The sequence below is a fragment of the Magallana gigas genome, chromosome 5, assembly GCF_963853765.1.
Source record: "Magallana gigas chromosome 5, xbMagGiga1.1, whole genome shotgun sequence".
NCBI classification, from domain to species: domain Eukaryota; kingdom Metazoa; phylum Mollusca; class Bivalvia; order Ostreida; family Ostreidae; genus Magallana; species Magallana gigas.
The window spans coordinates 55,503,183-55,527,839 of record NC_088857.1 but is presented as its reverse complement, the minus strand read 5'-3'; the positions used below and the strand labels follow the sequence as shown (position 1 = coordinate 55,527,839).

Sequence of the window (24,657 nt, the reverse complement as noted above, 5' to 3'; positions counted from 1 at the left end):
GTGCCTTTATCAGTTTATGAATAAAGATATTAACGTTATAGCCTAACTTATATACAATGTATAATCAGGAGAATCATTAGGTTATGCCAATGTAAATGTTCTTATCATGCTTATATACATCTTTGAATTGGATGTGTTCAAACTTTTATTTCTTTTGTAATAATTATGGTTTTATCTCAGACCATTAAATGTCATATTATGACGTCATTCTCCAACCAAAACAATGCAAGTGCTTTCCCTTTGATCACGTCCAAACTGTATTTTGTAACCAAGTTAGTAATTGGTCAATCAGCTGCATTCATGTAGATAATGGAATGCACGAAGATGTGAAAGATAATTAAGTTGTTTTACTTATTTTTGTCATTGTTTGAGCCAAAATAACTCTTGAAAAATCAAAATTTGGAAAAATACTAAGAAACGGCAACAACAGGGGCAAACATTACCGAAAGATATTATGTTTATTATTACGCCACAGGAATTGAGAACCAATCAAATATCTCGACACAAATAGTTTTCGGGCTAATTCTCTTGTTATTATTTTTCTTTTGTTCGATGGAAGGGTAGCTATATTTACTGAAAGAATTCGAGGGATTCGGAGAGACTGATATGCTGTCGTCATGAGTAATCAGAACGGATTCGTCCACCACCACAAAACCAAGTCAGAGGTGAGTCCTCCAGTCGGCTGAAATAATTTTGATGAGGTTAAAATTCAATAACGAAATGTGCATTTCGCTGACAGCTGATCTGTCAAAATAAGGAAGGGATAAAACCACACGGGTCATTTTTTGGAGAAAGCGATTTTTCTTAGCCTTGCAACATTCTAATTCAGAACATGTGTGAAAACAATAATTTCTCGTAAAGAGAACTGAATTATTTTGCAACAAGGCATTAAAAATAACGTGATTATAGGGATTGATTTTTGGTTGACAAAGAAAAAAACACGTGCTTTTAAAAGAGTTACTTTCAGAACAAAGGAACATTAGAAAAGATTTGGGATATCTGTTGAACTCAATGCTATCCTCATCTATGAATGTATACTTGATCATTGTGACTCGGTGTCTGTCTTGGAGGCAATGCATTTCTATAAAAAATTTGATTTTTTTTTTAAATAACAAGATGAGACAAGATTTAAGCATGTCTAAATCTCACAATATCAGGTATGATAGACTTTGATCAGTAAAATAACAAATATATAAGCAGAACCCTAAAAATAATTTTTGTTACATTAACTTGTACAAATTAAGGTATTTATAACTTTTCTTCTCTTAAGTACAGTATACATGTATAAGAATTCAAGATGAATTTGGTTATTTCAGAAGGCCAGGTAACTGTTTCACACACACACATATACATTTACACCTATATACTAATATTGTAGGGTGGGATAGTGTGTGTTCCTGTTCAAGTTATAAATATCCAGCATTATCATTATGACATTATATAATGTATTACATCATCGTTATGATGAATACCACAATAGATAATAGATTTTTTAAATGTTAAATGTCATCCAGTGAAAGCAGTGCCTGCAATGGGAAAGTGACCAAAGGTATACAACCCCAGCAGTCAATTAATCAGATTTGTCAAGCTCATGCATTTATGAACAATGGAAAATGTATCATCCTTTGGTGTCATTTGGACCCATTTTTGAGATACTGAATCGGATCTTATAGTGGCAATGACGATAAGATAAGATAAGATAAGTGCTTTATCTATGATATCACTCTGCAACAAAATATCTGCACATATCTCCATACGACTGCAGTATAGTGCATAGCAGATCAATACATTAAAATTCATGGCATGGAATTGAAAAAATTATAATATAACATTTTCCTCTCGAGAATTATGAAGATTTCTAGTATTTAAACCATGTTAGCAATTTTGGGGGAGCAGAAAGTGTAAATAAGCACATTTATTTTTTAATGTGAGGTAAATATTGATATTATATATAAAACCCAGCATATATTATTTGATTTAAGTATGTTAATATAAAGTGACATATTTGTGCAATGGAGATAACAGAGCCCCCTGGCTGTCTGCAGTGTGGTGGTTTATGGAATGTACAGTCCGGCACAGTCCCTTGGGACCGATGCATCAGCCCTAGTAGAATGGCTATTACAGCACATGCTTTTATCTAATTTTTTGCTGTGTTTGCCTCAACAGTTTTAGTGCTTTGTAAAGATAATTGATCAAGTCGATATGAGCAAAAACAATTCAGTAATTCCCAGCTTGTATATTCTGAAATAGTAGTACATTGACTTTTAAATTATCATAACAGCTTTCAAGATCATATTCTTCTCAATATGTGTTTTTTTTTAGAAATAAAATTTCATGTCCTGAAATGTATATTGTGGGGACAATTAGTGTGTGTCATGCCTCTATTTCCATCCTTCCTCACATTTAATCAAACCTCATACATTGAAAACTACATATAGCTGAGAGCATTTTATATGTGACAGTCATAATTTTCTAACCTTGATTTTTTTTTCTATAACCTTAATCTCATGATTTCTAATTTAGAATTTGAGAAGAAAAAAATCTTGTAAATTTTCTTAAGAAATCTACCATGTTTACAAAATGGCATATTTAAAAATATTATTAGATCCAGGATGTGTCTGCTTGTAGCATTAAAGCATTGGATTAACGTAATAATGCTGATGTCTTATATACACACACATGACACATGCAAAACAAGGAAACTAAAAGGTGTAACCCAAACCCTAACCCTGTACCTTAAGAAATCATTTTTTAAAAGACAAAAATCACTAGTAAAAGACAGTACTATAACTTTTTGAACTCTGCCAGCTGATGACCTGGGACTAAGTTTAGAAAACCAGATATGGTCTAGCTATAGCTGTGATGCTGATAATAAACAAACATTGCATGACATTAAGTAAAACATATGACAGCTAATTAATAGCACTCCATATAGGTTTTACAGTTCTGTACTAAATCTTGTAGTGAATATTAGCTGTCTGGTAGTTAATTCCTGGCCATCTCAGTTAGAGTAATCTAACAGTATAATTATGTGATCCAATGAGCTCATCAGTGAGTGATGTCACAAATCAATCTTGACACGGAACTGTTGCAGTTCAAGTAAATCCAATAGTTAAGGTCGGGTCTCGAGAGCATCAATATCACAGGCAGGCATGACAGTGCTGCCCAGTTCTATTCATGGAGTGGACTTTCCTTTTTTTAAATTGAGATTTCAGGATAGGCCTTCCTGTGAGAAGGCCAAGAGACCCAAGTTCTGTATAAGTATTGATTTTATGAAATGCAAGACTATGATTTATAACCCTAATTATAACACTATCAAAGTTGTTTTGAAGTTCTCTAGCTGTTATAGGGTAAAAATTCTCAGGGTATAACTTGTTGCTGACTCTAACATTGCCAGTAACCAGTAACAAGTAACCATTATTAAAGGAATAGGAGAAACCACTGACAGAAATAGGAGTGTCTGTTTAGTTCTACTGTTGTCAGCTGCCTTGTTACAGTGTATCTATTTAACAATTTTCTGTGATAGAACTTTCCATTCTGCAGAGTCTGACTTTCGCCAATTATGTAATTGTGCTGTCTTCTTCTGAGATCTTTAAATAGAGTGTGTAGACTAGCTTGTTTATCGAATATAAATGACAAGACTGTGATGAAAAATGAAATGATGACTCATTGACAGTATTGTGTCATAATAATGACGACTCTTTGACAGTACTGTGTCATAATTAATGATGACTCTTTGACAGTACTGTGGCATAATAATGATGACTCACTGACAGTATTGTGTCATAATAATGACTCTTTTACAGTATTGTGTCATAATAATGATGACTCTTTGACAGTACTGTGGCATAATAATGATGACTCACTGACAGTTATTGTGTCATAATAATGATGACTCTTTGACAGTATTGTGTCATAATAATGATGACTCTTTGACAGTACTGTGGCATAATAATGATGACTCTTTAACAGTACCGTGTCATAATACTGGTGACTCACTGACAGTTTTGTGTCATAATAATGATCATTCACTGACATTATTATGACTTGCTGACAGTATTGTGTCATAATGATGATGACTCACTGACAGTATTGTATCATAATGATGATGACTCACCGACAGTATTGTGTCATAATGATGATGACTCACTGACAGTACCTTATCAAAATAATGATTACTCACTGACAGTATTGTGTCATAATAATGATTACTCACTGACAGTATTGTGTCATAATAATGATCATTCACTGACAGTATTGTGTCATAATGATGATGACTCACTGACAGTATTGTGTCATAATGATGATGACTCACTGACAGTATTGTGTCATAATGATGATGACTCATTGACAGTATTGTGTCATAATAATGATGAATCACTGAGAGTATTGTATCAAAATAATGATTACTCACTGACAGTATTGTGTCATAATAATGATCATTCACTGACAGTATTGTGTCATAATGATGATGACTCACTGACAGTATTGTGTCATAATGAGGATGACTCACTGACAGTATTGTGTCATAATGATGATGACTCATTGACAGTATTGTGTCATAATAATAATGAATCACTGAGAGTATTGTATCAAAATAATGATTACTCACTGACAGTATTGTGTCATAATAATGATGACTCTTTGACAGTATTGTGTCATAATGATGATGACTCACTGACAGTATTGTGTCATAATGATGATGACTCACTGACAGTATTGTGTCATAATAATGATCATTCACTGACAGTATTGTGTCATAATGATGACTTACTGACAGAATTGTATCATAATAATGATGACTTTTTTGTCAAAGATGTTTCAGCTCAAAGATATTCATTTTCTGACATTGTAAAGAAAAGTGAACTGGAAATACTTTCATTAAGTACAGTCAGTTGTTTAATCTTTGAACTTGAAATACTTTCATGTATTTGGTTATCCAATCACAGAACAGTAAATACTTTCGAATAATCATTTGTCCAATCAGTGAACTGGAAATACTTTTACTCAATATGTTGTCCAATCAGTGAACTTGAAATACTTTCTCTGCAGTCAGTTGTCCAATCAGTGAACTTAATGGTAGACAGCATGGATATCTTCAGTGATTGTTGTTTGATCTCAGTGACCTCAATGACTTGTCTCTGAGACTGAGGCAGTCAGGGTCTTTGTCCTCTGTACAGAGTCAGTGTGGGGTGAATGACATCCCAGCTTTTGCTGGCATGGTTATAGGATGTAATGAATTAATCATTCCTGTAAATTCTGCTATCCTAAACATTAGATGCTTCAAGGAATCCAATTTTAAATTGTCATTAACGGTGTCTTTTGTTTTTTTTTCTTTTTTATAATCAAACCTGAGGTAATAAATACTAGAATATTTAGAGTTAAAATGTTTGATTTTTTGATTTACTGAATCATTAAAAGATGGAACTTAAACTGTGCTGCATTATACTAGAGTATTATATATAATGGACAATCATAAATGTTATGCACCATAGATTGCTTTTATAAACTTGTGGATAAAAAAACCAGAGAAACTATTTTGTTTGCTCTTTATATAAAAATAATGGCATTTATCTGATTCATCATATGACTAATGAAACTATCAATACCAATCATGGTTAAGGTCTGCAGGGGCTGAAACACTGCATACTTAAACCAACTGTAGGAAACAGATAATACTTGAATAACACCACACGATTGATCAAGAAAGCCAGAAAAAGATCGCGACAGAAAATGACACGGAGGCAGTGCCCTGTTTATCAATGACCATCATTCTGATCAGCAATGGAAGTCGAAATGTCAAGGGTTCTTTGACGAAGATTTCATCATTTAGTCATCATTTTGTCCGCGTCCTTTGCTGATGAATTTCATAGTTGTCATGGAGCTTAGAGTATTACCATTTGTTGTTGTTAAGGTCAGCCTTTTGTTACACATCAGACATCACAACTATACCTATACATGACACGCTGATATTGATTGGTCTTTATGCAGAGAATCCCAGGAATAGGGTTTCAAGACGTACATGGATCAAATTAACTCAGAAATCAAAGTGCATTTTGATTAAAATGGCATGGTTTTTAACGTCTTTAAAAAAAATCAAGATATGAGCCATGACCAGTTCTTGTTATGCCCTGTGAATTTTTTATTAATATTTAATGTGTCAACTTTTTAATTATATCACTTCCAAGTGCCACAGTTCATATGTACTTGTTGATATAACTTAGTTCTTTATTTAACATATTTTACATTTATTTCTTATCATAATTTTTATTACTTTTTTAAGTACTGGTAAAAGCATATGTTTCTTACCCTGCGATCACCATTCCTAATTGACCCCAAATACTCGTTAACTTTTTCTATATTATATTAATATTAACCATATTACTTCACATAAGTACTACACAGTTATATGTGACCTGGTTTATTTTTATTTTTATTACTGTAATAATATTACTATATATTGTACTGTCAGCAAATTAAACACCATGCACACTGGCATTCTGTATACCTTATTGATGTTATGTGTCTGAACTCGTGGAACAGAGCGGACAAATTGTTCTTACTAGATGTTTGATTCAACGCGATCCTATTGGCATGCTGGGAGTGTTCATCTTTCTCTGGCTGAATCAAACCATGATATAAGCTGTAATATAATTGAATTACAAACATGGAAATACTCGATCTTCATAAAGCATGTCCTGCAAGAGATCTATAAATATTATGTATCGTGTGACATATAATAACAGTACGGTATTCAATATATATTAGTATTGCTGTAAAAACAAAAAATCGTGAACAATTGAAATTTAAACCACATTGATATTAATTTAATTCACTGGGGTTGCAAGATAGACAGAAGTAATATCGGTCACGGTTGGTATTAAGCCTCTGAAAGTCACTGATTCTTAAAGCCCTCATCATGGCATTCACAGAGATGGAACTCTGATTGAGCTTGGAAGAATTAAAGAGAATGATTTTAATGTCTTCATCCATTTAGCATGGGGAACATAATTCTGACCCTTGCTGCTCAGTGTAAAAGGTTCATCCACTGAATCCAATGTTTTGTCTGCTGAAACCATTGTTCCTCCACTGATCATCCACTAAGTTCAGTGTTCATCCACTGAATCTATTGTTCATCTGCTCAATTATCCATTGTTCATCCACTGAATCCTTTTAATGTTCATTTTCTCAATTCATTGTTCATCCACTGAATCTATTGTTCATCTGCCCAATACATTGTTCATCCACTGAATCTATTGTTCATCTGCCCAATCCATTGTTCATCCAATGAATCTATTGTTCATCTGCCCAATCCATTGTTCATCCAATGAATCTATTGTTCATCTGCCCAATCCATTGTTCATCCAATGAATCTATTGTTCATCTGCCCAATCCATTGTTCATCCAATGAATCTATTGTTCATCTGCCCAATCCATTGTTCATCTACTGATCATTCATCTCCTTAATTCATTGTTCATCTACTGAATTCATTGATCATCCTATAAATCCATTGTAAACCACTTTATCTATTGCCCATCCTCTGAATCCATTGTTCATTCACCGAATCCATTGTTGATCCACTGAAATCATTCAATTACTCATACACTGAATTCAATAATCATCAAATATATACATTGTTAATCCACTTTATCCATTGTTCACCCAGTGAATCCATTGCTCATCCTTTTAACCAATTGTTCATGCATCCACTGAATTAATTTTCCATTTACTGATATGATATTTTGTTTCCATTATAGGTCTCAGTTACTGAAGATGACAGTGCTATCAATAAAAAGCTACCCAAAGAATTACTGCTAAGGTGGGGCTTGTAAAGGCATAGAAATAATTATTCAGACCATTGAAAGTGAATTGTTTATCAATGACATCTGATGGTTTAATCAATGCATTAGGACATCAAAGTAGAACCATAAACATTTATATCAGATATTTATTGATAAAAATTAAAATGTCAATCACAGGTTTGTGTTCAATAATGATATTTTCATATGTTTTTTTTTTCTAGATTTATTTGATAATTTTGATTATTGTAGGATCTTCTCCTTCCTGGATGTAGTTTCTCTATGTCGCTGTGCACGGGTATCCAAGGTAACGACTTTCACCTAGATCTAATCTAATTAACCTGTTCATCACCTCACTAGTACGTCTACTAATTGATGCTATATTGGGGTTCCCAATATGTGGTTATATTTACTTGTTAAATATTATACCATGGTTTTGTCAATATTTTTTTGAATGCTCATTTTATGGATTTTGTTGCTTACTTCATACATTTGTACATGAAATTAGTTGAAGTGCAATATCTATTAATTTTACTTTATTGTATTGGTAGGGTTGTTGGCCACAAATTTATGTAAGAGTTTCTTTAATCTGATTTTCACTTAATCTATTAATGTCCATGAATACATGTGTTTTCATAATTTTGATACTTTCAAACATTGTCTGTGGTAATTTAGACTCAGCAGACATAAATGTAATTTATTTGTTGTATATTATAAATTGTATCTTTTATGCATCCTTCATATCTAACCACCTTGTCATAGAGTTGTATAGAATCAAAGTGGAATTTTTTTTTTAAAATACTATTTTTATTGCAAAGTACACTTACGAAAGGGGTCTGTTTGAATATTTTATGAGTTTAAATATTAGTTTTAAAGGAAATCTATGTAAAACAATTACTGCTGAGTTGGTTATTGGGTTGTGTGGTGTGGCATAGTTACACCATACATGACATTGTCCCTCAATATTGACCCAGAAACAGCTAAGAGATGTCACTATTTGGTCTTTCAGTATTGATTGGATGTACGATTTTGTTCTTTTAGTATTTCAATTTGGTTGGTTGTTTTTGTTCAGTAATGAATTGTGAATGGCTGAATTCTTTTGTTCTCTTTCAGTACTGGAATGTGCTGGCGCTAGATGGCAGTAATTGGCAGAGGGTGGATCTGTTTGAATTCCAGCGAGATGTGGTGGTAAGTTATAGCATGGACTGTACAATACATGGACTGTACACTGTATGGTCTCTACATAGCCAGGTCTGTACACTGCATGGACTGTACATAGCCAGGTCTGTACCCTGCATGGACTGTACATAGACAGGTCTGTACACTGCATCGAGTCTACATAGCCAGGTCTGTACACTGCATGGACTGTACATAGACAGGTCTGTACACTGCATGGACTGTACATAGACAGGTCTGTACCCTGCATGGACTGTACATAGACAGGTCTGTACACTGCATGGACTGTACATAGCCAGGTCTGTACACTGCATGGACTGTACATAGCCAGGTCTGTACACTGCATGGACTGTACATAGCCAGGTCTGTACACTGCATGGACTGTACATAGCCAGGTCTGTACACTGCATGGACTGTACATAGCCAGGTCTGTACACTGCATGGACTGTACATAGCCAGGTCTGTACACTGCATGGACTGTACATAGCCAGGTCTGTACACTGCATGGACTGTACATAGCCAGGTCTGTACACTGCATGGACTGTACATAGCCAGGTCTGTACACTGCATGGACTGTACATAGCCAGGTCTGTACACTGCATGGACTGTACATAGACAGGTTTGTACACTGCATGGACTGTACATAGGCAGGTCTGTACGCTGCATGGACTGTTCTCTAAATGGACTGTACATAGACAGGTCTGTACACTGCATGTACTGTACATAGCCAGGTCTGTACGCTGCATGTACTGTACATAGACAGGTCTGTACGCTGCATGGACTGTACATAGACAGGTCTGTACACTGCATGTACTGTACATAGGCAGGTCTGTACGCTGCATGGACTGTACTCTAAATGGACTGTACATAGACAGGTCTGTACACTGCATGTACTGTACATAGACAGGTCTGTACGCTGCATGGACTGTACATAGACAGGTCTGTACACTGCATGGACTGTACATAGCCAGGTCTGTACGCTGCATGGACTGTACTCTAAATGGACTGTAAAATACATGGACTGTATGTTGCATTGACTGTACATAGCCAGGTCTATACAGTGCATGGACTGTTCATAGCCAGGGGTTCGTAACATAAAGGGTACTTTAGTCTAAGACAGTGCTTAAGTAGGACTTATGTACATTCTTAAGTCTGTAACTAAAAGAGTGCTTAGCTAGGAAAATTCACCCAAAACATAGGTGGCCGGTATTGGTGACTTAAGTATGACTTAAGTATTATTTACACACCTTTAGAAGTTTTATTGTTAATTATTTCAATTCAGCATATGATAATGGAGTATTTATCACATTTTAATATTTACACAGAATCAATATCTTAATATTCACCAATATAAAAATTTTGATTTGATTGATATAAATATTAACAGTGGGCTGCTGAATAGGTTGTAAACGCGTAGTGGTCGGTTTGTACAAGAAGTAGTTGTTCTGTGTATATAAACTCGCGAAACTTGAGAAATTTAAAAAGGACGTTTAAAGACAGAAAAACCCTCAGCGATTTGAAAGACAACGATTGCCTCATTTCAAAAATCAACTTAATGAAGAAATTATACTCAGAGTATGTGAACTGCATTATTGGTGATGTAAGATGTAAAACAAAAGATAACAAGAAATCCACTATATCATCATATTGTTCAAACGGCATCGCAATATTACGTCCAAGGCAGTCTTTGAGAACGACTAAAATAGTGAATATTTGTCAAAACAAAGAAGCAACAACAATAGACTGAATAAATTGCCCGAGATCCATCGCTTTGAGCTTTTTAAAAAAAATTACGGGTAGGTACGTATGTATGTATACTCATGCCACTTTGAATTATGTGTCCGTACATTTATATCTACCCCCTGATATCAAAGATGTCATGCACGTGTATCTATAAAAATATGATTACCAATACATTCAAATTCTAGAAAAAAAATGCAAAATAGATTTTTACTTTTTAGCATAAGCATGCCTTTGCTTAGTTTGCTTAATGTTACGGTATAAGACATACTTAAGCAGGACTTATGTAGGTCCTAAGATTCCGCCTAAGTCCTACTTATGACCCTACTTAAGTCACAATCTTAGCATGCTATGTTACGAGCCCCTGAATTGTACAATGCATGGACTGTACATAGTCTGAACTGTACACTGCATGGACTGTTCATAGTCTGAACTGTACAATGTAGGGACTACATAGTCTGAACTGTACACTGTAGGGACTACATACTCTGAACTGTACACTGCATGGACTGTTCATAGTCTGAACTGTACACTGTAGGGACTGTTCATAGTCTGAACTGTATACTGTAGGGACTGTTCATAGTCTGAACTGTACACTGTATGGACTGTTCATAGTCTGAACTGTACACTGTAGGGACTGTTCATAGTCTGAACTGTATACTGCATGGACTGTACATAGTCTGAACTGTACATTGCATGGACTGTTCATAGTCTGAACTGTACACTGTAGGGACTGTTCATAGTCTGAACTGTACACTGTAGGGACTGTACATAGTCTGAACTGTATACTGTAGGGACTGTTCATAGTCTGAACTGTATACTGCATGGACTGTACATAGTCTGAACTGTACACTGCATGGACTGTACATAGTCTGAACTGTACACTGCATGGACTGTACATAATCTGAACTGTACACTGCATGGACTGTACATAGTCTGAACTGTGCATTGCATGGACTGTTCATAGTCTGAACTGTACACTGTATGGACTGTACATAGTCTGAACTGTACACTGCATGGACTGTTCATAGTCTGAACTGTACACTGAGGGGACTGTTCATAGTCTGAACTGTACACTGTATGGACTGTACACTGCATGGACTGTACATAGTCTAAACTGTACACTGCATGGACTGTACATTGTGTGAACTGTACACTGCATGGACTGTACATTGTGTGAACTGTACACTGTAGGGACTGTATACAGTCTGATTTGTACACTGTATGGACTGTACATAATCTGAACTGTACACTGCATGGACTGTACATAGTCTGAACTGTACACTGTATGGACTGTACATAGTCTGAACTGTACACTGCATGGACTGTTCATAGTCTGAACTGTACACTGTATGGACTGTACATAATGTGAACTGTACACTGTATGGACTGTACATAGTCTAAACTGTACACTGTATGGACTGTTCATAGTCTGAACTGTACACTGTAGGGACTGTTCATAGTCTGAACTGTACACTGTATGGACTGTACATAATCTGAACTGTACACTGCATGGACTGTTCATAGTCTGAACTGTACACTGTATGGACTGTACATAGTCTAAACTGTACACTGCATGGACTGTACATAGTCTAAACTGTACACTGCATGGACTGTACATAGTCTGAACTGTGCATTGCATAGACTGTACATAGTCTGAACTGTACACTGCATGGACTGTACATAGTCTGAACTGTGCATTGCATAGACTGTACATAGTCTGAACTGTACATTGCATGGACTGTTCATAGTCTGAACTGTACACTGTAGGGACTGTTCATAGTCTGAACTGTACACTGTTGGGACTGTACATAGTCTGAACTGTATACTGTAGGGACTGTTCATAGTCTGAACTGTATACTGCATGGACTGTACATAGTCTGAACTGTACAATGCATGGACTGTACATAGTCTAAACTGTACACTGCATGGACTGTACATAGTCTGAACTGTACAATGCATGGACTGTACATAGTCTGAACTGTACACTGCATGGACTGTACATAATCTGAACTGTACACTGCATGGACTGTACATAGTCTGAACTGTGCATTGCATGGACTGTTCATAGTCTGAACTGTACACTGTATGGACTGTACATAGTCTGAACTGTACACTGCATGGACGGTTCATAGTCTGAACTGTACACTGAGGGGACTGTTCATAGTCTGAACTGTACACTGTATGGACTGTACATAGTCTGAACTGTACATTGTATGGACTGTTCATAGTCTGAACTGTACACTGTATGGACTGTACATAGTCTAAACTATACACTGCATGGACTGTACATAGTCTAAACTGTACACTGCATGGACTGTACATAATCTGAACTGTACACTGTATGGACTGTACATAGTCTCAACCGTGCATTGCATGGACTGTACATAGTCTGAACTGTACATTGTATGGACTGTACATAGTCTGAACTGTACACTGCATGGACTGTACATAGTCTGAACTGTACACTGCATGGACTGTACATAGTTTAAACTGTACACTGCATGGACTGTACATTGTGTGAACTGTACACTGCATGGACTGTACATTGTGTGAACTGTACACTGTAGGGACTGTATACAGTCTGAACTGTACACTGTATGGACTGTACATAGTCTGAACTGTACACTGCATGGACTGTACATAGTCTAAACTGTACACTGCATGGACTGTACATAATCTGAACTGTACACTGTATGGACTGTACATAGTCTGAACTGTGCATTGCATGGACTGTACATAGTCTGAACTGTGCATTGCATGGACTGTACATAGTCTGAACTCTACATTGTATGGACTGTACATAGTCTGAACTGTACACTGCATGGACTGTACATAGTCTGAACTGTACACTGCATGGACTGTACATAGTCTAAACTGTACACTGCATTGACTGTACATTGTGTGAACTGTACACTGCATGGACTGTACATTGTGTGAACTGTACACTGTAGGGACTGTATACAGTCTGAACTGTACACTGTATGGACTGTACATAGTCTAAACTGTACACTGCATGGACTGTACATAGTCTAAACTGTACACTGCATGGACTGTACATAATCTGAACTGTACACTGTATGGACTGTACATAGTCTGAACTGTGCATTGCATGGACTGTACATAGTCTGAACTGTACATTGTATGGACTGTACATAGTCTGAACTGTACACTGTATGGACTTTACATAGTCTGAACTGTGCATTGCATGGACTGTACATAGTCTGAACTGTACATTGTATGGACTGTACATAGTCTGAACTGTACACTGCATGGACTGTACTTAGTCTGAACTGTACACTGCATGGACTGTACATAGTCTAAACTGTACACTGCATGGACTGTACATAGTCTAAACTGTACACTGCATGGACTGTACATTGTGTGAACTGTACACTGTAAGGACTGTATACAGTCTGAACTGTACACTGTATGGACTGTACATAGTCTAAACTGTATACTGCATGGACTGTACATAGTCTGAACTGTACACTGTATGGACTGTACATAGTTTGAACTGTACACTGCATGGACTGTTCATAGTCTGAACTGTACACTGAGGGGACTGTTCATAGTCTGAACTGTACACTGTATGGACTGTACATAGTCTAAACTGTACACTGCATGGACTGTACATAGTCTGAACTGTACACTGTATGGACTGTACATAGTCTGAACTGTACACTGCATGGACTGTTCATAGTCTGAACTGTACACTGAGGGGACTGTTCATAGTCTGAACTGTACACTGTATGGACTGTACATAGTCTGAACTGTACATTGTATGGACTGTTCATAGTCTGAACTGTACACTGTAGGGACTGTACATAGTCTGAACTGTACATTGTATGGACTGTTCATAGTCTGAACTGTACACTGTATGGACTGTAATAGTCTGAACTGTACACTGCATGGACTGTACATAGTCTGAACTGTACACTGTATGGACTGTACATAGTCTGAACTGTACACTGTATGGACTGTACATAGTCTGAACTGTACACTGTATGGACTGTACATAGTCTGAACTGTACACTGTATGGACTGTACATAGTCTGAACTGTACACTGTATGGACTGTACATAATCTGAACTGTACACTGTATGGACTGTACATAGTCTGAACTGTACACTGCATGGACTGTACACTGTATGGACTGTACATTGCATGGACTGTACATAGTCTGAACTGTACTCTGCATGGACTGTACATAGTCTGAACTGTACACTGTATGGACTGTACATAGTCTGAACTGTACAAAGCCAGGACTGTACATTGCATGGACCATACATAAACAGGACTGCACACTGCATGGACTTTCTACTGCATGAAATGTACACTGAACATTGAACATTGCATGGACAGTAAATTGCAAGGACTGTACAATGCATACAATGTACACTGCATTGACTGTACACAGTGAGGACTGTACACTAGCAATTTTTTTCACATAAAGGACTTATTACCAATTTATATTTATTACATTGTATTTAATATTACTAAATGTGCTTTGCAAAAAGAATTTACAACAAAGAAAGTTCAACTCTAGATAGAATTTTAGCCTTAAAAAATAAATGACCGAGTTTAAAAGTTCTGTTGTGATTTTAGGGTCCTGTGGTGGAGAACATATCCAAACGATGTGGAGGGTTTCTGAAATCTTTAAGTTTACTAGGCTGTCAGAGTATAACAGATGCAGCACTCAAGTAAGTGGTTATCTAGGGCTGCATTTTACAATAGAACTTGTGATATAGTCGTAAATATTTTCAGTCTCGTGGAATGATCTTAATGAACAAAACTGAAACAAAACCATTAATTTATATACAACTATTACGATGTACATAATTATATTTTACAGCTATGAGAATAAAACATTGACTAGTTTTTGATTAATAAGCATTCATTAATTTGGTTGTAAGTTCTTTTGTAAAACACAGCCCAGGGTACCAAATGTCCCTTGTGGGCTTATGATATCTATATAAATCTATAAACATTATTTCACTCTGAAATGATTTTGATTTCTGTTTTTTTTTAACAGAACTTTTGCACAATCCTGTCGTAACATTGAAGAGCTGAATTTGAACAACTGCAAAGAGATTACAGACACGTAAGATTTTAGTAAGACTGTTGCAGTTTTGCATTAATTTAGTGTTTATGTATAAACTCTCTTGAATTAACACATGATAAAAATTGTTCAAATAATTACTTTGCAAAAATTTCAATTTGTTATCATTTTGGTAAATCCAATTAATGTATGAACTTCAATGAACACAGTTCTGATAAAGGTTTTCTCTCAGACTTTAATTTTAATAGTTCATTTGGCAGATTTTTTGACTTGTAACCAGACCTCTTTATTTATTACTCTATGTTGAATTTATATAACTATTATTATTTTTATAATCTTTCAAAAAATTAAAATAATTTTTGTTTAAGTCAATAAAAACTATTGACTACAAACCAAATGACAGCTATGTTATGCACAATGTTGATTCTGCCCCCATAAACTTATTGTTCTTAAAGTTTGTGATTCTTCCTCCATATATTTATTGTACTTAATGTTTGGTGGTTCTGTCTCCTTGAGATTTATGATGCTCTAACTTTATTGGTTCTGTCTCAGGACCTGCGAAAGTTTGGGTCACCATGGACACAAGTTGGTCTCCCTGGACATCAGTTCCTGTCCCCAGGTCACCAACCAGTCTCTCAAAGCCCTTGGGTAAGGACGGCGGCTCCATTCCATTAGGAAATCACTAGCCTGTATCCATAGGATATGAGTGGCTATCAAATTAATTTTAATAAGTAGTGAATGGTAATAGTGACTCGCTTCATTAAATATGAGGGTTATAACAATTTTCATACAATTATTGGGTTTGTTGAAATCAAATTCCCTCAACAGATTCAGTAAATTCTACAAAGCAGACTTTCCTTTAATTAAAGGTATTCAGTTTTTATTAAATAATTTCTGTTCAATACTAGTGCAACACAAATATGACTGCTAAGCAATTTCTCTGATACAATCTGAGAAAGCTGCCTGCTCTCTGTTTTTAGCGATGGTTGTCACAGTCTACACGTGTTGAATATATCCTGGTGTACTAAGATCACCAACGATGGACTGGAAGCCCTGTCCAAGGGCTGTCACAATCTCCACACATTCATAGGGAAGGGACTCTCACAGGTAAGGAGGCCCACACATTCATAGGGGAGAGGCTCTCACAGGTAATACACACATTCATAGGGAAGGGACTCTCACAGGTAATACACACATTCATAGGGAAGGGACTCTCACAGGTAAGAAGGCCCACACATTCATAGGGAAGGGACTCTCACAGGTAAGGAGGCCCACACATTCATAGATAAGAGGCTCTCACAGGTAATACACACATTCATAGGGAAGGGACTCTCACAGGTAAGAAGGCCCACACATTCATAGGGAAGGGACTCTCACAGGTAAGGAGGCCCACACATTCATAGGGGAGAGGCTCTCACAGGTAATACACACATTCATAGGGAAGGGACTCTCACAGGTAATACACACATTCATAGGGAAGGGACTCTCACAGGTAAGAAGGCCCACACATTCATAGGGAAGGGACTCTCACAGGTAATACACACATTCATAGGGAAGGGACTCTCACAGGTAAGAAGGCCCACACATTATTAGGGAAGGGACTCTCACTGGTAAGGAGGCCCACAAACTCTCACCTTGCAGACCTATTTTAGGAAAGAAACATTTGCATAGTTGATGAGGATATTTTCAGTAATTGTTGTATAGAAAAGATACACTGATTTATTCATTAATGTTAACTCTGGTCTCCTCCAGACTTGTTATTTCATACGCTAAGGCTTTCAGGCTAAGTATTAATAGATTTACCATTTTCAATTAATGCAAGGTTTGTTACAAAGCATTACTGGTTGCAGCTCGTCTTTGGCTTTCCCTGCCTCCCAGCCCCAACGTTTTTTTTAGATGAATTACATGTAATATGGAAAAGTCGTTTCTTATGTTTATCACATGTATGTTGAATTACCGGGTAATGATATTTAATGTGATTTGTAAAGAACACACCAATCTGATAATTTGTTTTTATCTTATTTTCATTAATTAGTCAAGAAAATATTTATTTTGGGAGGAGTAAAACAAGGGAGAAAATAAATATACTGGTATTATTTCTATCCCCCCCCCCACAGTTACCCTGCAAACAGTACCGTAAATTATAATTCCTACTGAATATCAGTGAACAAGATCAAAGTTCATGAAGTTTAACAACTTTTTTAAAAGAAGAAAGATCATCAACTTAATATCTTGAAAATCCTTCCACAGACAGACATGATTATAACTTTATACATTGTTACCCTTTAAAAGAGTAATAGTTTTTGGTCAGTGTAGGGTAATGCGGCATATATATATGTATGTTTTTTTCTTAAACACTTATTATAACCCCGTTTTGACTGACTTTCAGGTAACAGATGCAGGAATTGGTCACCTAGCCAAGCATTGTCAGAAACTAAAGAAGTTGGACCTGCAAGGCTGCAGTGTAAGTTGTAATTAGAGCATGTATACAACACAGTGAAATCATGGAAGTAGTATTGTAACCAGCTGCTGTGTATATACTGTAAACCAACTTTTATTCGCGTGCGAGAGCCTTGTTGTCAGGAATATTTCTCGCTGCAAACCAATCCTTTGTCTATAGTTTTTATAACAATACAGGTCTGGATAAGGCTTGGTCGCGAACATTAGTCGTCGCGAACCAGTTAATCGGTAGTTAATCGCGAAATGAAGTCGCCGCGAATAAAAATTGGTTTACAGTACATCGTTATTGTGTTTACAGAGTATTACAGATGAGGCCCTCCACAGGGTCGGTCAGCATTGTAACCAGTTGCTCTTTATATTATACAAATATTGACTGGGGTTGAGGGCAACATTGATTATATTATCCCTCGAGGGACGAAATATTGCACGACGCGAAGCGGAGGGCAATATTTTTGTCCCAAGGGGGCTTATATTATCAATGTTGCCCGAAAACACAGTCAACATTTGTTTTGTTATATGAAGAAACAAACCAAAATTTAAGAAAGTAATTGAAAACAGATCGCTGTGATTTTCTCAGCTTAACAAAGAATTCACAAATTCAATTTTGTGCATAGTTCATTTTCAAAATATCCTTCGCATCAAAAGGTGACTCGTGATAATCCGCCGACCGTAAGAATTAACATACAAATGTTCTACCTGATTTTCCTTCACAGTAATTCGCAAATCCTTATATTATATCCGTTATGATAGCAAACCGTCGCATTGCGCGTCCGTTGTTTACTTGCCTTGACTGACTGTCTATTATGATGTCACCTTGTTTTGGAGTCGTGAAGAGTTATTTACGTCATCGTTTACGAATCAACAAATCAGGCGATTATTTAAAATAGAGGGAATTTTCTCTAGATATTATTCCTAGCCTGTCAATATGAAATAAAATATTGACCAGTCAATATTTTTTGGACGAGCTAATATTACAATTATTGACTATTCGTCTATATGGAGTTATAAAGTGAGAATATAATACTGAATATAACAAACATTGTTGTTTGTGTTTACAGAGTATCACAGACGAGGCCCTCCACAGGGTCGGTCAGCATTGTAACCAGTTACTGTTTATCTGTATATCAAACTGTGCCCGCCTCACTGATGCCTCTCTAGTGTCCCTGGGGCAGGGATGCCCAAACATTAGGTAAACACTAATTAAGACTATAATCAAGTTTGTCCATACATCTGAAAAATAAAACTGCTTTTGAATTTTTGTCCAGTCAAACACTGTTGAAATTGACGGTTTTATACTTATAGAACATTGGAGGCGGCTTGCTGTTCTCATTTCACAGACAATGGATTCCAAGCTTTAGCAAGGGTACTGTATTTCTAAGGAAACTAATCTCACTCAAAAACAAATCATGATAAGAGAATTTCTTAATATGTATCGGTCATTTACTATCTGACGCAATTATTATTCAGTAATACACAATTTTATAGAAGACTTGATACTCATCATGTTGAAGATAAAGTATAAGTCATGGCAGTATACAAACTGTCAAATCAGCAGTTACCAGTACATGTAATTTAAAGTCTTGCTTCGATTTTAGATATTTTAAACATGGTTATTGTTTAAGAAAATAAGTTAATGATTTATGAATTGAATAATCACTAGTAAATGGCAATAAGAAACTAATTTGTAAAATATTAGAATGTGGAGAGATGACCCACCAGTGTTATTATGTACTGTTTGTGATATCTACATGTATGAAAACGCTAAATGTGTTGTTGTTTTTTTTGTTTATTCTAGAATTGTAATAAACTGGAAAAGATGGACCTTGAAGAATGTATACAAGTAAGTTATTTCCAATGAATGGTTAGGTGATAAGCCAAATAGACTTTAACAAAATATTTTTGGGACAAAATTTATGTGTTCATTTCATCTATTGATATATTGAGAAAATAATATGTGTAAGTGTTAACTTAAAGATGAAAATTTCTTTTAAGATCATTTTGTGAATCATGTTATTTTTCATTTATTATTCCTATACCAGAATTGTGTACCAAACCTAAAAGAAATTTGAGAAATAGATGGAGTTTATGTTGTATATGTATTAAGTTTGAATTGTAATACTGTGTACTGATGATTTTAACACTGTATGAGTTATTGTAGATTACAGATGCTACCTTAAATTATTTGGCCAACTTCTGTCCCAACATTAGTGCACTGGTAGGTACCTCTGTGACTGGATGAGTTTTCGTACTGTATACAAGGTTATTTTTTGCCCCGTGTAATTTTTCGCCCTTTTAACCTTGCAAATAGTTTTGCACCATTTTGAATTCACCCAGACAGAGTTGTGTTTGAAGAGAGATAATTGGAAACACTGGAATTTGCCCAATCTTAAATTTGCTCGATGACAACTACGGCGAAAGGGTCAAAAATAAAATGGAGGCAAATATTTCCCTGTATATAGTATATCATCCTCTTTTGTGACTTTAGAATTTCCTCATAACCAGTAGAAAATTCTTCCTTCTCATTGAAATTCTCTGAAATGATCTACTCAATAATGTTAAAAATCTTTATGATTTGGACCCTGCTCTTAAAAAGTACATCGTAGATTTAACTTGCCCCTTTGTCTTTGGCAGACTCTGAATGTGAGTGGAGTACTTTGCAGATGTTGACTTAATTTTTCCATTTGTCTTTGACAGACTCTCTCTCACTGTGAGTTGATAACAGATGAAGGAATTCGTCACATAGGATCGGGTGCATGTGCTACCGAACAATTGCGTATTCTCGAACTGGACAATTGTCCGTTAATTACGGACGCTTCTTTGGAACACTTAACGGGATGTCAGAACCTGGAAAGGATTGAACTCTACGACTGTCAACTCATCACTAAAGCCGCGATTCGAAGATTACGAGTACGTTTTGTATGAATCATTAAGTCATCACCAAAGCTACATTTCTCATCATCATTTCAAAGTCTATTTACATCAGTTCATTATGAAAGCTATCATGGTACCTAGATTCTTTGTTTTTATTATTGATATCAACTCATAGAAAGATTGCTGCACTAAAGAATTTAAAGAGGGGGCTATTGTTTTAGCTGCATATGCATTTTAAAGAGTGGATTTTAGTGAAAAATTCTTGAGTTTGCAAGAAAACTTCAAGGTGAAGTTCAATTTCATTTTCACATATTATGGAATTAATTTATCCTATCAAAACTGTTACGGGTATGAAAGCTCTCGTTTAGATTAAAAGTAAATGAGTAAATGGAAGGCGAGACCCTCGGAATGGCCTTCTCTCTGTGGATCTATATGTTTTTTTACTTCATTGTTTGTTGGTAGAGCCTTTCACATTATCCTCCAGCCTTTGATTTCATCATGTTGAACAGATGATCCAAATCAATCTGAATGCCATAAGAATAGCCCCAATAAACATTATCCAATGTAAGGGTATTTTACTCCTTATCTAATATACTCACCACCTCAGTCAACAAGAATGGAAGCTACTGTAATATTCAAAAATTATATACTGTCATATTTGGCTGTGTATTATATTTAAGACATATTTTTTAAAAAGTTGTTTTTCAAGACTTTTCCCAAAAAGTTGTAATGGTTTGGTCAAATTCAATCAACTTATTCCACAGCCAATTTTTTTTTTCAAATTTGGGTCGGTCAGTCTTCTCAAATAATCTTAATTAGACTAAGTGTATTTTTTGGCCAAAAGCAGCTTCTGTTATAATGAAGTACTATCTTCGATACCTTGGATGAATAATAAGTTGTTGTTATTTAAATTTTTCCCAAATATAGTACACACAAAATAAACTTAATTCACAATAACTAAATGTATTATGGTAAATCTACTCATTGGTTTTTCTATCATTTTGTTGAAAACTGACTGAATTATGTACAGAGGAAACTGTCAAATTGACACCTGAGCACTCCAACATGGTTTGGTGCAAGTTGACATCCAGAATCAAGATAAATATAAACAAAAAAGCTTCAGCATTTTAATTCTTTGCCGGATAATCTGTCCATTCTGCATTAATGGTAGACAGGTTTCTTTTTAGATCAAAATCAGTGTACAGGATTTATTGTCAACATGTATACCCATGATAATAGATCAGAAGGAACTTGTCAAGTCTTTGTATTCGTTTGTCGTACACAGACTGATGAACTGATGGACTTTTCTATTTACTTTTCAGACCAGGCTTCCCAATATCAAAGTTCACGCCTACTTTGCACCCGTGACTCCGCCCCCTGCTGTGGGTAGCGGTAGACAGCGCTACTGTAAGTGCTGTGTCATCCTTTGATTGTAGCCATGGGAACAAACTGTCATTTTATCCATTGATGGGGGAGCAAGCACCCAGTTTGTGTGATATGAGTGTATTGTCATTCCCTGTGTTGTGTGAATCTCTCCACGGAACCCACACAGCAACCACTAGAGGTCAGCACCAGCCTCTCTGACCAATCACATCCACTGGATGGTTGCCATGGAAACTTTCTAACTTGAGGATAAATTTGGCCTTATTTAGCAGATCAGCAAATGTGTTTGTCTCTAACCAACTAAATAAACACTTGATTATCATATTAAATGTTACCAACACTAATAAATCACCTCTACAAATAGGGGCAGATCTTATCCAATTGCAAAGAAAAATATCTCTGTTTCTCTTTACTTTCTCTCTCCTCCCTCTCTCTCTTGCTACAGGTAACTATGATATTTATAAGATGTGTATTATTTAGCATTGTGATATGTAGAGTTGTTTGATACAATTGACTTTAGTGTGGTCTCATTATATGGCCCACTTTAAGTTACCCTATACCTGTGGTGGCATTGCCTAGCAACATCCCAGTTAACATCATGTATGACAGTGGTAAAAGTGATTTGGACAGACTCATTTGTTGAATACTTTTTTTGTTTTTGACTGATTATTTATTTAAGGGGTTTTTTTTCAAGTATAAATGAAAGCCAGTCACTAGAGGTGTGTTTGTTGTACAATTGTTTTTGTAATATCAGAAGACTTGGCATGGCTAGGATATTTATAACCACTCTGTGTGTGCTATAGTATTTTTGTATTCAGAACAGTTTGGTGTTTATGAAGCACCTTCTCCAATTACAGTGTGTTAACATGATCATTTGGATCAGTGTTTTAGTGTGTGTTAGCATGTGCGCATGCGATGAAAACAGATCATGCCTGAAACAAAATGTTCGTATTTGCTACCGAGGAGTCGCCTAGATAATTTGTTTATTACCTTGTTCTACTTATCTCACAAACAGCCATTTCCAGTACCTGTAATAACGCTAATCACTAAGGCGATTGTTTTGAAGAAAAATCTACAAAATAAGCTTTATGGGTCAGGATTGACCTGTCTCCTTAACTCTGTACAATGTGACTTGACGCTTGCTGCTCCATTTCTCTCAGTGTATAACACAAGTGAGGAATTACCTCCCTTTCTAGACCACTAGCATTTATAACATTTCAACAAATCTTATAATGTCAAGTAAATCTGTATAAACCCTGTATCCTATACCATTGGATGTCAGCTGACCTACATCTGTCGAAGGTCATCACAAGTTTTACATGCTTCAGTGTTTTCCCAGAGTCTGCAAACTGAACATGTCTGCTCTGATCACAGTTAAACATGACATCACTGAACACAATGTAAGGTCTATGGGATCAATCGCCTGGGACATAGATATCATTAAGTCAGCAACATCCTCAGTCACTGAGGTAGACTGCAATATTTCAGCTTCAGTAAAATGTCACCCATAAGCCTGGATCAGCTTGTTCAAATATCCCATGCTTTGTAGGATACTAAGCAATCAGTGATATCTGTGCTGTTCTTTTTACTGTAGTAGAATCTCAGTATTTATTTGCCAAGCTTTCATCAAGTAAGAATCGTGTGTTAAATTTTCATATATTACAAGGAGTAGCTCTCGGTAGTCGATAAAAAGGCCTCTCTGAATGAGGACCGGGACAGTTGCTTTCTATGCTTTGTAGCCCAACACAAAAACTGCAAGGTCTTATCTTGAACATGATGACTGTATTTGATTTTAAATATTATATTTTAAGATTTCTTGTTGGTCGAGTTTACTTTTTAATTAACTAGTAATCATTCTACATCACCATTTGTAAGCAAAGTAATGGCCGCCTAGGATACGATGTATCGTTGTCATGGTAACAAATGGTTACCACAACAGCTGTGATATTGTAATATTACGATTGAATTAATATTATGTATATGTGCAATTTATGTCTGTCGATAATAAAACGTTTATTATCACCAAGTTTTCTTATTTAATGATTTTCTTTTTATACAACCTCAACAACAACAAATCTAGATATTAAAAGTTCTGTACAGATATAAAAGAAAATGATCAGATTTTAAAACTATAAAAGTATTGGAATTTTTCTTTACGGCTAATT

At 35.8% G+C, this 24,657-nt stretch overlaps 1 protein-coding gene across 2 annotated transcripts; it reads left to right on the top strand.

Annotated features, from left to right (window-relative positions):
• Positions 1-494: 494 nt before the first annotated feature.
• LOC105324764 (F-box/LRR-repeat protein 2) lies at positions 495-22,801 on the top strand. Of its 2 annotated transcripts, none has more exons than XM_066083683.1 (15): positions 495-665; positions 7,759-7,820; positions 8,053-8,107; positions 8,914-8,988; positions 15,325-15,419; positions 15,752-15,820; positions 16,331-16,426; positions 16,759-16,885; positions 18,168-18,242; positions 19,297-19,427; positions 19,541-19,601; positions 20,034-20,078; positions 20,397-20,453; positions 20,933-21,145; positions 21,572-21,718. In XM_066083683.1, exons 1-15 carry the CDS (start codon positions 618-620, stop codon positions 21,620-21,622), a joined length of 1,260 nt encoding a protein of 419 aa, XP_065939755.1. In that variant the 5' UTR covers positions 495-617; the 3' UTR covers positions 21,623-21,718. The 2 variants fall into 2 exon arrangements, with proteins under 2 accessions (XP_065939755.1, XP_034316769.2); XM_034460878.2 differs by lacking the exon at positions 21,572-21,718 and adding an exon at positions 22,432-22,801 and having other exon boundaries at positions 499-665.
• The last annotated feature ends 1,856 nt before the right edge of the window (positions 22,802-24,657 follow it).